The sequence below is a fragment of the Ascaphus truei genome, unplaced genomic scaffold (genome assembly GCF_040206685.1).
Source record: "Ascaphus truei isolate aAscTru1 unplaced genomic scaffold, aAscTru1.hap1 HAP1_SCAFFOLD_399, whole genome shotgun sequence".
Classification (NCBI taxonomy): Eukaryota; Metazoa; Chordata; class Amphibia; order Anura; family Ascaphidae; genus Ascaphus; species Ascaphus truei.
Window position 1 is genome coordinate 34,857 of NW_027456729.1, and position 15,144 is coordinate 50,000.

Genomic DNA, 15,144 nt, shown 5'->3' on the forward strand with positions numbered 1-15,144 from the left:
AAAATTTGATCTACAATTCAAATGTTGTTGAATGTTATATTTTTTATGTGTCACATGTGATTGAAAACTATTGATATCCTTAGAACTGAATTTACATGAAGTGCACATTCTACAGGTATAAAATCCCTTAGGAGGATCTAGCCAACCGGAGCGAGTATGTACAGGACCCTTTCTAAGGGCACTGGGGGCTACAATGCTTTTAATATTGGGAGCTTTTTTATACACCATTTTAACTTTTTCAGGTAAGTGTTGTCCTAAAATAGGGTCATTTTTTAAAACAGACCAATGGGAATTCAGAATGTTGTTAATCTTATATGCATCCCTATTGTACTGCGTAATGAATGGTACATGTATTACATCACTTGGTGCATTTTTGGCTGCAGGGATAAGCATGGTTTCCCTTGGTGTATTTGTTGCCCTAAACCAAGCTTTTTTGACCACATCATCTTTGTATTTTCTCTCAGCAAACTTCTTGGTCAATACCATAGATTGTTCTTTGAATATTGTATTATCAGAACAATTTCTTTTAATTCTACGGTATTGTCCGTAGGGTATGTTTGCAATCCACTTGTTTAAATGACAGCTGGATTGCAAAATGTAATTATTTGCATCAACTTCTTTAAAGAAGTTTTTTGTTTTGATGCTATTACCCTCCAGATATATGGTAAGATCCAAGAAGTTTATACTGGAGGAACTTATGGAAGAAGTGAATTTAAGATTCAATTCATTATTGTTGAGGTACAGGAGGAATAGATCCAAGTCCTCTAATGTACCCTTCCATATAAAGATGATGTCATCTATATAGCGCCGCCATGTGACCAGATTTGCGTCCAGACCTATCCAAGACCATATGTAGTGATCTTCCCACATGGCCATCAACAGATTGGCATAGCTGGGCGCAAATTTGGTCCCCATGGCGGTCCCACACAGCTGTAAATAGAACTCCTCACAAAACCAGAAAAAGTTTTTCTTCAGGACAAATTCGATACAAGTTATCAAAAAATCAATTTGAACTTTTGGAATGGTACCTTCCTGTTCTAGAAAATACTTAACAGCTCTACATCCATCTTTGTGTCTAATAGATGTGTATAGTGCTGTAACATCAGTTGTGACCAATAGATAGTGTTCTTGCCATTGTATATCTCTAAGAGCTAGAATTACATCTGTTGTATCCTTTAAATAGGATTTTTGCTTCTTAACAATATTCTGTAAAAAGCTATCCAAATATTCCGATACATTGGCTGTCAGAGACCCTATACCGGAGATAATTGGTCTCCCAGGTGGATGTGTAGGATTCTTATGAATTTTTGGTAAGAAGTAGAAGACGGGGAACACCGGGTCCTCTATATTTAAAAATTGGAACTCTTGATCTTCCAGTATTCCCCGTCTTCTACCATCTTCTAGGAGAGATTGTAATTCTTTTTTAAAAATAAGTGTGGGGTTAGATTTTAGTTTCTGATATGTGTCAGTATCCCCCAAAATCCTATTGGATTCATTCATGTAATATTCGTGATCCATGATAACCACACCTCCTCCCTTGTCGGCAGGTTTTATAACTATTGTTTTATCCAATGACAATTCCTCTAGTGCTATTTTTTCCTCTTTCGTTAGATTAGAGTGTTGTTTTGTCCTATTTGTGGTTAGGGCCTCTAAATCTTTGGTCACCAACTGAAAGAACACATCCAAATGATTTCCTTTGGCAAATTTAGGAAAGAAGTTGGATTTGGGCTTAAATTTAGAATGAACAAAGTCTGTTGTCAATGACTTTGAAGTAGAAGGTATTTCTAAATTATTGCTACTTGTATTTGTCCAATTTCTGGTTTCTGCTTTTTTCCCTAAAAAGAATCTCTTAAGTGTGAGTGACCTCATAAATTTTTGTGCATCTACATAAAGACCAAATTTATTTGGTCCAATAGTGGGAGCAAAAGTAAGTCCCTTCCCTATAACTTTAATTTGACAATCCGTAAGAGTTTTGGTGCTTAGATTAAAAATATTTTTATTTTGTATACTTAATACATTTTTCTTGTTTTCCCGTAGTCTACCCCCTCGTCTCCCTCTGACATGCGTCTTTTGTTTTGTTTTTTGTTTGTATTTGGAGTTGTCAGGGGGTGAAATGGGTTCCTGGTTTCCCATGAACTCATGCACCCCCTTTGTTCCAAAAAAAGGGGCTGTTCTTTCTTTTGTTCAGTGATTGGATTCTCTTTATTAGAGATATCCATAATATCACTAATCTCCAAGTGTTTGGTTTTTTCTTTTGCCTTTCCTACTTTTGGAGGATTTTTAACCTCTACTTTTTTTGTTAAAATCTGGGGTAAGAAACCAGCATGTGTTTTGGGGTAATTGTCACTAAACCTCCCCCTATATGAAGTATCCATTGTGGAGGTAGATGTAGGTTTATTGTCTTTGGGATCAGGACTACCTTGTGATTTAAGGCCCTTTTTGGAGTTTTTATTCCAGGTCCTTTCAATCCCTTTTTCATAATCATCCTGATCCCTCCTAAACTTTTGCAATTTGATTTCAATTACCTCTTTTTTAAAAACATCTATGTTTTTTTGCATTTTGGCATCTCTTTCTGTGAAATCTTTAATACTGTCTAAGGAGCCTAATTCTAATCTTAGGTCTTCTATTTCTTTGTCTAGTACTTTTAAATGTTTCTCTTGCTGTGTCATAATGATCTTAATCAAATTAAAAGAACATTCATCTTGTGCACTATTCCATTTAGTTATAAAATCCTCATCGCTTAAATCCATTGATGGATTTTTTTGGACTCTAAGACCTCTGGGTATAATTTTATATTCTACATATTTTTTCAAAAACAATAAGTCAAGCCACTTTTTAGTATCACGTATTAATGTACGTTCAAGTTTGATACAGGTGGTGTTAATCTTATCCTGATCTTCTCTAAAAGAGAGGTTGGCATCTTTGAAATAAGTGTCCAAATTTAAATTTCTATTAGTTCTGTTCTGAAACACATTAGAACTAGCCATTTGTGATTACTGTGATACTAACAGGTGCAGCCTTGATAAAAAGAGAAAGGCAAATTGTGTATAAACTTATCAAAATGTGGCGCGCAGTGTATATGGTTTAAATCAACATCAAATAAACCCACAGTGTTAAAATAAATAAGAAAATAAACAGTGATACTTATACAACCACGTGTATTCAATGCTGCTGTGACTTGATGCAGGACTGCTCTTTCAATCCTCGTAGGCAAGTGAAGGGTGAAAATCATCAAGAAGCGCAAATCATGTGGAAAATAAAGAAAGACAACAAACTTATGGTGCAGTATTTTGTGAACTTTGTGTGATAAATGGCTGTGGTTAGGTGCTCAGAATACTCACAAACGTGAGACGTACGCAGGCATATAAAGGTATCTTTAACCCATGGGATGAGGCCAATTAGTAGGATAGGAACCGCACTGCTAATCAGGTATACTGTAGCGTTCTGGTACACTTGCGTCCCCTTAGAAATAAAATGAACCGGACATAGTGCAGACTGTACATAGAATATTTATAAAAACAAGCAAAATCCAATCAACTCACATGGTGATGGAAAGAAACAAGCGTGTAGATCACAAAGTGGATCTCTGCAAGACCGGGAGAGTGGTGTCTCTGCTTTTCCTCTGTTCAGCTTTGCGCGTCACGGATGCGTCTCACCGAGGACCGGAAGTGACGTCATCCGCTCTCAGAGGCTCCGGTTTCGTCTCAGGACATCACTCTACGCGTTTCACCTTGTAGGTTTCTTCAGGAGTGATTTTCCATAGTGTATGAGCAACTTATATACTCTAATCTCTACTCTCATAGGTGGGGAGTGAATTGGATAATGGAACACATTTAATTGAGATGGCCAAATGCTGCTGATGGACAATTAATACATCTAGGTAAAAGCAATCAGTAAATCTACATAGATGCAGGTGATACAGTTTAAAACATTTAATATATGAGTACTTGATTAAAAACATGTTTACACATAAAGTAAAAATGGCATTTAATAGCCATTGATGGATAGCCTAAGCTATAGGTAAAATTAAATCTGTTGCATCTGACATATGCACAGACCCAAAAATCCTAAGGATATGATAACATTTATTACTATCCCTAAAAAAGCTAAAATAAATAAAATACATAAAATATAATGACGCAAATTAAGTAGAAGGAACAAAATCTAATGGAAAGAACAAAGATGAAACATAATTAATGGATGAGACAAAAACCATAATATTAATGATGTTTATATATGTTATAAAAATGGTTTAAGATCAAAATCCAAATTTAAACCTAAGGGTGCCAATGTATTTAGCTCAAACATCCAAAATGATTCCCTTTTAAGAAGGGCTGTATTCCTATTACCACCTCTCCAATGGGGCATAACTTGCTCAATCGCTTTGAATGTTAACCCTTTAGGGTCTGAATTGTGCATCAATAAAAAGTGATTAGAAACACTGTGTGTTGTTACTTTTCTTTTTATGTTACTAATGTGTTCTAATATTCTAGTTCTAAGGGGGCGAATAGTTTTACCAATATACTGTAGCCCACATGTGCATTCAATGAGATAAATGACAAAATTTGATCTACAATTCAAATGTTGTTGAATGTTATATTTTTTATGTGTCACATGTGATTGAAAACTATTGATATCCTTAGAACTGAATTTACATGAAGTGCACATTCTACAGGTATAAAATCCCTTAGGAGGATCTAGCCAACCGGAGCGAGTAAGTACAGGACCCTTTCTAAGGGCACTGGGGGCTACAATGCTTTTAATATTGGGAGCTTTTTTATACACCATTTTAACTTTTTCAGGTAAGTGTTGTCCTAAAATAGGGTCATTTTTTAAAACAGACCAATGGGAATTCAGAATGTTGTTAATCTTATATGCATCCCTATTGTACTGCGTAATGAATGGTACATGTATTACATCACTTGGTGCATTTTTGGCTGCAGGGATAAGCATGGTTTCCCTTGGTGTATTTGTTGCCCTAAACCAAGCTTTTTTGACCACATCATCTTTGTATTTTCTCTTAGCAAACTTCTTGGTCAATACCATAGATTGTTCTTTGAATATTGTATTATCAGAACAATTTCTTTTAATTCTACGGTATTGTCCGTAGGGTATGTTTGCAATCCACTTGTTTAAATGACAGCTGGATTGCAAAATGTAATTATTTGCATCAACTTCTTTAAAGAAGTTTTTTGTTTTGATGCTATTACCCTCCAGATATATGGTAAGATCCAAGAAGTTTATACTGGAGGAACTTATGGAAGAAGTGAATTTAAGATTCAATTCATTATTGTTGAGGTACAGGAGGAATAGATCCAAGTCCTCTAATGTACCCTTCCATATAAAGATGATGTCATCTATATAGCGCCGCCATGTGACCAGATTTGCGTCCAGACCTATCCAAGACCATATGTAGTGATCTTCCCACATGGCCATCAACAGATTGGCATAGCTGGGCGCAAATTTGGTCCCCATGGCGGTCCCACACAGCTGTAAATAGAACTCCTCACAAAACCAGAAAAAGTTTTTCTTCAGGACAAATTCGATACAAGTTATCAAAAAATCAATTTGAACTTTTGGAATGGTACCTTCCCGTTCTAGAAAATACTTAACAGCTCTACATCCATCTTTGTGTCTAATAGATGTGTATAGTGCTGTAACATCAGTTGTGACCAATAGATAGTGTTCTTGCCATTGTATATCTCTAAGAGCTAGAATTACATCTGTTGTATCCTTTAAATAGGATTTTTGCTTCTTAACAATATTCTGTAAAAAGCTATCCAAATATTCCGATACATTGGCTGTCAGAGACCCTATACCAGAGATAATTGGTCTCCCAGGTGGATGTGTAGGATTCTTATGAATTTTTGGTAAGAAGTAGAAGACGGGGAACATGGATGATTTCCTTTGGCAAATTTAGGAAAGAAGTTGGATTTTGGCTTAAATTTAGAATGAATGTTGTCAATGACTTTGAAGTAGAAGGTATTTCTAAATTATTGCTACTTGTATTTGTCCAATTTCTGGTTTCTGGTTTCTGAGCAAAAGTAAGTCTATTGTCAATTAAAGTTATAGGGAAGGGACTTACTTTTGCTCCCACTATTGGACCAAATAAATTTGGTCTTTATGTAGCTGCACAAAAATTTATGAGGTCACTCACACTTAAGAGATTCTTTTTAGGGAAAGAAGCAGAAACCAGAAATTGGACAAATACAAGTAGCAATAATTTAGAAATACCTTCTACTTCAAAGTCATTGACAACAGACTTTGTTCATTCTAAATTTAAGCCCAAATCCAACTTCTTTCCTAAATTTGCCAAAGGAAATCATTTGGATGTGTTCTTTCAGTTGGTGACCAAAGATTTAGAGGCCCTAACCACAAATAGGACAAAACAACACTCTAATCTAACGAAAGAGGAAAAAATAGCACTAGAGGAATTGTCATTGGATAAAACAATAGTTATAAAACCTGCCGACAAGGGAGGAGGTGTGGTTATCATGGATCACGAATATTACATGAATGAATCCAATAGGATTTTGGGGGATACTGACACATATCAGAAACTAAAATCTAACCCCACACTTATTTTTAAAAAAGAATTACAATCTCTCCTAGAAGATGGTAGAAGACGGGGAATACTGGAAGATCAAGAGTTCCAATTTTTAAATATAGAGGACCCGGTGTTCCCCGTCTTCTACTTCTTACCAAAAATTCATAAGAATCCTACACATCCACCTGGGAGACCAATTATCTCCGGTATAGGGTCTCTGACAGCCAATGTATCGGAATATTTGGATAGCTTTTTACAGAATATTGTTAAGAAGCAAAAATCCTATTTAAAGGATACAACAGATGTAATTCTAGCTCTTAGAGATATCCAATGGCAAGAACACTATCTATTGGTCACAACTGATGTTACAGAACTATACACATCTATTTACAGCTGTGTGGGACCGCCATGGGGACCAAATTTGCGCCCAGCTATGCCAATCTGTTGATGGCCATGTGGGAAGATCACTACATATGGTCTTGGATAGGTCTGGACGCAAATCTGGTCACATGGCGGCGCTATATAGATGACATCATCTTTATATGGAAGGGTACATTAGAGGACTTGGATCTATTCCTCCTGTACCTCAACAATAATGAATTGAATCTTAAATTCACTTCTTCCATAAGTTCCTCCAGTATAAACTTCTTGGATCTTACCATATATCTGGAGGGTAATAGCATCAAAACAAAAAACTTCTTTAAAGAAGTTGATGCAAATAATTACATTTTGCAATCCAGCTGTCATTTAAACAAGTGGATTGCAAACATACCCTACGGACAATACCGTAGAATTAAAAGAAATTGTTCTGATAATACAATATTCAAAGAACAATCTATGGTATTGACCAAGAAGTTTGCTGAGAGAAAATACAAAGATGATGTGGTCAAAAAAGCTTGGTTTAGGGCAACAAATACACCAAGGGAAACCATGCTTATCCCTGCAGCCAAAAATGCACCAAGTGATGTAATACATGTACCATTCATTACGCAGTACAATAGGGATGCATATAAGATTAACAACATTCTGAATTCCCATTGGTCTGTTTTAAAAAATGACCCTATTTTAGGACAATACTTACCTGAAAAAGTTAAAATGGTGTATAAAAAAGCTCCCAATATTAAAAGCATTGTAGCCCCCAGTGCCCTTAGAAAGGGTCCTGTACTTACTCGCTCCGGTTGGCTAGATCCTCCTAAGGGATTTTATACCTGTAGAATGTGCACTTCATGTAAATTCAGTTCTAAGGATATCAATAGTTTTCAATCACATGTGACACATAAAAAATATAACATTCAACAACATTTGAATTGTAGATCAAATTTTGTCATTTATCTCATTGAATGCACATGTGGGCTACAGTATATTGGTAAAACTATTCGCCCCCTTAGAACTAGAATATTAGAACACATTAGTAACATAAAAAGAAAAGTAACAACACACAGTGTTTCTAATCACTTTTTATTGATGCACAATTCAGACCCTAAAGGGTTAACATTCAAAGCGATTGAGCAAGTTATGCCCCATTGGAGAGGTGGTAATAGGAATACAGCCCTTCTTAAAAGGGAATCATTTTGGATGTTTGAGCTAAATACATTGGCACCCTTAGGTTTAAATTTGGATTTTGATCTTAAACCATTTTTATAACATATATAAACATCATTAATATTATGGTTTTTGTCTCATCCATTAATTATGTTTCATCTTTGTTCTTTCCATTAGATTTTGTTCCTTCTACTTAATTTGCGTCATTATATTTTATGTATTTTATTTATTTTAGCTTTTTTAGGGATAGTAATAAATGTTATCATATCCTTAGGATTTTTGGGTCTGTGCATATGTCAGATGCAACAGATTTAATTTTGCCTATAGCTTAGGCTATCCATCAATGGCTATTAAATGCCATTTTTACTTTATGTGTAAACATGTTTTTAATCAAGTACTCATATATTAAATGTTTTAAACTGTATCACCTGCATCTATGTAGATTTACTGATTGCTTCTACCTAGATGTATTAATTGTCCATCAGCAGCATTTGGCCATCTCAATTAAATGTGTTCCATTATCCAATTCACTCCCCACCTATGAGAGTAGAGATTAGAGTATATAAGTTGCTCATACACTATGGAAAATCACTCCTGAAGAAACCTACAAGGTGAAACGCGTAGAGTGATGTCCTGAGACGAAACCGGAGCCTCTGAGAGCGGATGACGTCACTTCCGGTCCTCGGTGAGACGCATCCGTGACACGCAAAGCTGAACAGAGGAAAAGCAGAGACACCACTCTCCCGGTCTTGCAGAGATCCACTTTGTGATCTACACGCTTGTTTCTTTCCATCACCATGTGAGTTGATTGGATTTTGCTTGTTTTTATAAATATTCTATGTACAGTCTGCACTATGTCCGGTTCATTTTATTTCTAAGGGGACGCAAGTGTACCAGAACGCTACAGTATACCTGATTAGCAGTGCGGTTCCTATCCTACTAATTGGCCTCATCCCATGGGTTAAAGATACCTTTATATGCCTGCGTACTTCTCACGTTTGTGAGTATTCTGAGCACCTAACCACAGCCATTTATCACACAAAGTTCACACAATACTGCACCATAAGTTTGTTGTCTTTCTTTATTTTCCACATGATTTGCGCTTCTTGATGATTTTCACCCTTCACTTGCCTACGAGGATTGAAAGAGCAGTCCTGCATCAAGTCACAGCAGCATTGAATACACGTGGTTGTATAAGTATCACTGTTTATTTTCTTATTTATTTTAACACTGTGGGTTTATTTGATGTTGATTTAAACCATATACACTGCGCGCCACATTTTGATAAGTTTATACACAATTTGCCTTTCTCTTTTTATCAAGGCTGCACCTGTTAGTATCACAGTAATCACAAATGGCTAGTTCTAATGTGTTTCAGAACAGAACTAATAGAAATTTAAATTTGGACACTTATTTCAAAGATGCCAACCTCTCTTTTAGAGAAGATCAGGATAAGATTAACACCACCTGTATCAAACTTGAACGTACATTAATACGTGATACTAAAAAGTGGCTTGACTTATTGTTTTTGAAAAAATATGTAGAATATAAAATTATACCCAGAGGTCTTAGAGTCCAAAAAAATCCATCAATGGATTTAAGCGATGAGGATTTTATAACTAAATGGAATAGTGCACAAGATGAATGTTCTTTTAATTTGATTAAGATCATTATGACACAGCAAGAGAAACATTTAAAAGTACTAGACAAAGAAATAGAAGACCTAAGATTAGAATTAGGCTCATTAGACAGTATTAAAGATTTCACAGAAAGAGATGCCAAAATGCAAAAAAACATAGATGTTTTTAAAAAAGAGGTAATTGAAATCAAATTGCAAAAGTTTAGGAGGGATCAGGATGATTATGAAAAAGGGATTGAAAGGACCTGGAATAAAAACTCCAAAAAGGGCCTTAAATCACAAGGTAGTCCTGATCCCAAAGACAATAAACCTACATCTACCTCCACAATGGATACTTCATATAGGGGGAGGTTTAGTGACAATTACCCCAAAACACATGCTGGTTTCTTACCCCAGATTTTAACAAAAAAAGTAGAGGTTAAAAATCCTCCAAAAGTAGGAAAGGCAAAAGAAAAAACCAAACACTTGGAGATTAGTGATATTATGGATATCTCTAATAAAGAGAATCCAATCACTGAACAAAAGAAAGAACAGCCCCTTTTTTTGGAACAAAGGGGGTGCATGAGTTCATGGGAAACCAGGAACCCATTTCACCCCCTGACAACTCCAAATACAAACAAAAAACAAAACAAAAGACGCATGTCAGAGGGAGACGAGGGGGTAGACTACGGGAAAACAAGAAAAATGTATTAAGTATACAAAATAAAAATATTTTTAATCTAAGCACCAAAACTCTTACGGATTGTCAAATTAAAGTTATAGGGAAGGGACTTACTTTTGCTCCCACTATTGGACCAAATAAATTTGGTCTTTATGTAGATGCACAAAAATTTATGAGGTCACTCACACTTAAGAGATTCTTTTTAGGGAAAAAAGCAGAAACCAGAAATTGGACAAATACAAGTAGCAATAATTTAGAAATACCTTCTACTTCAAAGTCATTGACAACAGACTTTGTTCATTCTAAATTTAAGCCCAAATCCAACTTCTTTCCTAAATTTGCCAAAGGAAATCATTTGGATGTGTTCTTTCAGTTGGTGACCAAAGATTTAGAGGCCCTAACCACAAATAGGACAAAACAACACTCTAATCTAACGAAAGAGGAAAAAATAGCACTAGAGGAATTGTCATTGGATAAAACAATAGTTATAAAACCTGCCGACAAGGGAGGAGGTGTGGTTATCATGGATCACGAATATTACATGAATGAATCCAATAGGATTTTGGGGGATACTGACACATATCAGAAACTAAAATCTAACCCCACACTTATTTTTAAAAAAGAATTACAATCTCTCCTAGAAGATGGTAGAAGACGGGGAATACTGGAAGATCAAGAGTTCCAATTTTTAAATATAGAGGACCCGGTGTTCCCCGTCTTCTACTTCTTACCAAAAATTCATAAGAATCCTACACATCCACCTGGGAGACCAATTATCTCCGGTATAGGGTCTCTGACAGCCAATGTATCGGAATATTTGGATAGCTTTTTACAGAATATTGTTAAGAAGCAAAAATCCTATTTAAAGGATACAACAGATGTAATTCTAGCTCTTAGAGATATACAATGGCAAGAACACTATCTATTGGTCACAACTGATGTTACAGCACTATACACATCTATTAGACACAAAGATGGATGTAGAGCTGTTAAGTATTTTCTAGAACAGGAAGGTACCATTCCAAAAGTTCAAATTGATTTTTTGATAACTTGTATCGAATTTGTCCTGAAGAAAAACTTTTTCTGGTTTTGTGAGGAGTTCTATTTACAGCTGTGTGGGACCGCCATGGGGACCAAATTTGCGCCCAGCTATGCCAATCTGTTGATGGCCATGTGGGAAGATCACTACATATGGTCTTGGATAGGTCTGGACGCAAATCTGGTCACATGGCGGCGCTATATAGATTGAGAAACAAGGAAAGGATCCCACAAGATGCACTCACTGGGGGTAGAGCTCAAAATAAATACATTTTATTAATGATAACAAGAAAAAAACAATCTAATTAAAACCTGATATCCTGGCGCATGTTTAGGCACAGCGGAGTGTGGAATGCTTGATATAAGTCTATGCCTGGGTATTAACACTGTATGAGTGATTCAGGATAAGGACTAGTAGCTCGTTCATAGCCTGGTGTTGGTAATGATAGTATAGAAGGTGACAGGTTGGTAGTCTATATGTGTAGCTCCAAATATAGTCCAAATATAGTCACAGTGACATAAGGACAAACAGTAGTGGTCGTTTGTCAACCTTCTAAAGTCAGAGGTAGTGAGTCATTCACTCCCCATACCTCATGGTATATGACAAGTAGTGCCAAGGGTTAAACACCTGTACCATTTATCCATGAATATCAGACACCAAGCACAATGTTCATATATAATTATCCCTGATTATGCTGCAGTCATGATGTTGCTAAGCAGGTAATAACAAATGTTTGCTCAAAAAACGACTTTTGTTCTGCTGCATGTGGGTATGAAGGGGTTAACCAATTGTCCCACTTTGTCATGGATGTTAAGCAAGCTGTAGTGATCGCTTAGGCAGCTTTCTGGAGTCAGAGGCAATGATTCATTTACTCCCCATAGCTCAGAGTGTGTATCAAAAAGTGCCAGGAGGTAAACAGTTAACCTACTTGGCCAAAGATACCAGACAGGCAGTAATGATCGTGTGTGTGTAGCAGCTTGCTGGAGTCAGACGCTGCGAGTGATTCTGCCACACACTGCAGAGTGTATGGCAGGGGAGTGCCTGAATCGCCGAGTGCAGGGATTTATAGTGAGATGAACAGGAAAGCAATCCTAGCTAGTGGGATCCACAACTGGCCCACATCTTTTTTAGCTAATTGTACTCCACTCTGTGAACCGGACTGACCACACTACTAGCTAGTGGGTCGCGCTGATGACGTCACACAGGACGTCTCACCCGACACGTGTTTCGTTCCTGACTGGAACTTCTTCGGGGGTGGGCGGGTCTATGCTCCCTGCAGCCTTTTATGTACTCTGGTTGTCATGGTAACCCAGTAGCATCATCATGACAGAGTATGTAATGACAAGCAAAGGGGAAAAGGTGATCTAGGCAGGGAAACAAGGTTTAAAACAGCACTATACACATCTATTAGACACAAAGATGGATGTAGAGCTGTTAAGTATTTTCTAGAAATGGAAGGTACCATTCCAAAAGTTCAAATTGATTTTTTGATAACTTGTATCGAATTTGTCCTGAAGAAAAACTTTTTCTGGTTTTGTGAGGAGTTCTATTTACAGCTGTGTGGGACCGCCATGGGGACCAAATTTGCGCCCAGCTATGCCAATCTGTTGATGGCCATGTGGGAAGATCACTACATATGGTGTTGGATAGGTCTGGACGCAAATCTGGTCACATGGCGGCGCTATATAGATGACATCATCTTTATATGGAAGGGTACATTAGAGGACTTGGATCTATTCCTCCTGTACCTCAACAATAATGAATTGAATCTTAAATTCACTTCTTCCATAAGTTCCTCCAGTATAAACTTCTTGGATCTTACCATATATCTGGAGGGTAATAGCATCAAAACAAAAAACTTCTTTAAAGAAGTTGATGCAAATAATTACATTTTGCAATCCAGCTGTCATTTAAACAAATGGATTGCAAACATACCCTACGGACAATACCGTAGAATTAAAAGAAATTTTTCTGATAATACAATATTCAAAGAACAATCTATGGTATTGACCAAGAAGTTTGCTGAGAGAAAATACAAAGATGATGTGGTCAAAAAAGCTTGGTTTAGGGCAACAAATACACCAAGGGAAACCATGCTTATCCCTGCAGCCAAAAATGCACCAAGTGATGTAATACATGTACCATTCATTACGCAGTACAATAGGGATGCATATAAGATTATATAAAATACATATAAGATGCATAAAATAATAGCAACCAGTGGGTTCAGTTAGTTACATCAATGTCTCTAAAAGTGGAAGCTTTTCGAGCCATCAAACATAACGGAAGAGACCTAAATGATCATCTTGGCTTTCTACCCAGCTTTTCGTTATCGTTTTAACCCTGATGTCCAGCTCTCTATGTACCACAATGTGCTCTACACAAATTAATTTCATTCTGTTCAGATCAGCGGATTAACAGTGTCTAATGATAGCTCTTAGGCACACCATTTTAAAACCAAAGTAGTGTAGAGTAGGCTTGTCATTGCAACAGATGAAGAGTAAAAGCATAAACAGTGTACCTGACCTTGTAATATTTGTGTACACAATGATACTGGCCAGCAGAACTGGCAGAAGTAGCACTGTATCTTACATTATTTTGAACTGGGAAATTCTATTTGGATATAAAAGGGGAAATGATTCTCTCATCCATACGCTGTCACAGCATGACAAGGATAAACTCAGTGTAACGGTGCTATTCTCTACATCAATGGCTTGACACATCACTTTCCATGGTATTGTATACATAACTTAATATCACGCTTTCCATAGGATTCATTGATATCGTTGGCACAGTATTTCCTGATATATCCTATTACACAAGATGGCGCAATAGGCTACCTCTATATATCCATATGAGAATGTCCACATCTTCTAGTCCTTTCACATTGTATTGTGATGACAACCTTTTATCAGCAATTTCCAGGGCATGGAACCCACTGCTCCTGTCATCTGGTGTAGGATCGTTGCCAGTTATAGATTTCATGGATATTATGGGGGCAGCATTGTTCCCTTTTACATGAAGTTCTCTCCTGGGCTGTTCTTTTCACCGAGATAGACTTGGCTCCTTTTCTCCGGGACAGACCCTTTAGCCTTTCTTCCATGGCAAAGAAATCTACAGTGGACTTTAAGAAGTCCAGCAGAACACTGTGAGTCCACACTGTGTTAGACAGGTCATCTTTAATGAAGCCACAGTGACCACCATAATGGGTCAGCAACAGGAAGAAGCGGGGGTTAGTCTCAAACAGCTCAAAGGGCACAGTGTTATGCGGGTCCCCACGAATGGGGTCATCTTGGCTGCAGATGCACAGGACTGGTATAGCCACTTCATCAATGTCTCTGAGGGGGTCATTTCTTTCCCAGTAGGAATCCCAGGTTAGGCCATTGGAAACTTTGGTATGACAAAACAAGGTCTCCTCTAGCTCCTTTAGAGTTCTGCTTCCAAAAAGCCTGTCAGTATTTATAATCTGTCCCAGTGCTGTAGCATACCTATAAAAAAAAGAAAAAGAAGCGCCAGAGCCCATGTCTAGTGGTAATAATAAAAAAAAGTTGTCCTGCTTCAAATGGTACAAAACTGTTTGGCACTAATTTTAGTAAGGGTTATACAATATTTGTGATCTAGAAACAAAAAAAGCAGAGAATATTTATAAAAACATTTTTTTTATCAAAAGTAGGTGGACTTGTCGGTTTGTAAATGCAAAAAGTGGAAATACTCAC

General features: G+C 36.9%; 1 protein-coding gene across 1 annotated transcript in view; it reads right to left on the bottom strand.

The window, feature by feature from the left end:
- Nucleotides 1-13,641: 13,641 nt before the first annotated feature.
- The window catches only part of LOC142483938 (protein ABHD15-like), a 19,235-nt gene continuing 17,732 nt past the window's right edge, over nucleotides 13,642-15,144 (bottom strand). Inside the window, exon 3 of the mRNA XM_075583856.1 lies at nucleotides 13,642-14,916. Within this exon, the coding sequence (XP_075439971.1) occupies nucleotides 14,376-14,916 (541 nt within the window). The 3' untranslated portion in view covers nucleotides 13,642-14,375. The remainder of the gene's footprint in view (nucleotides 14,917-15,144) is intronic.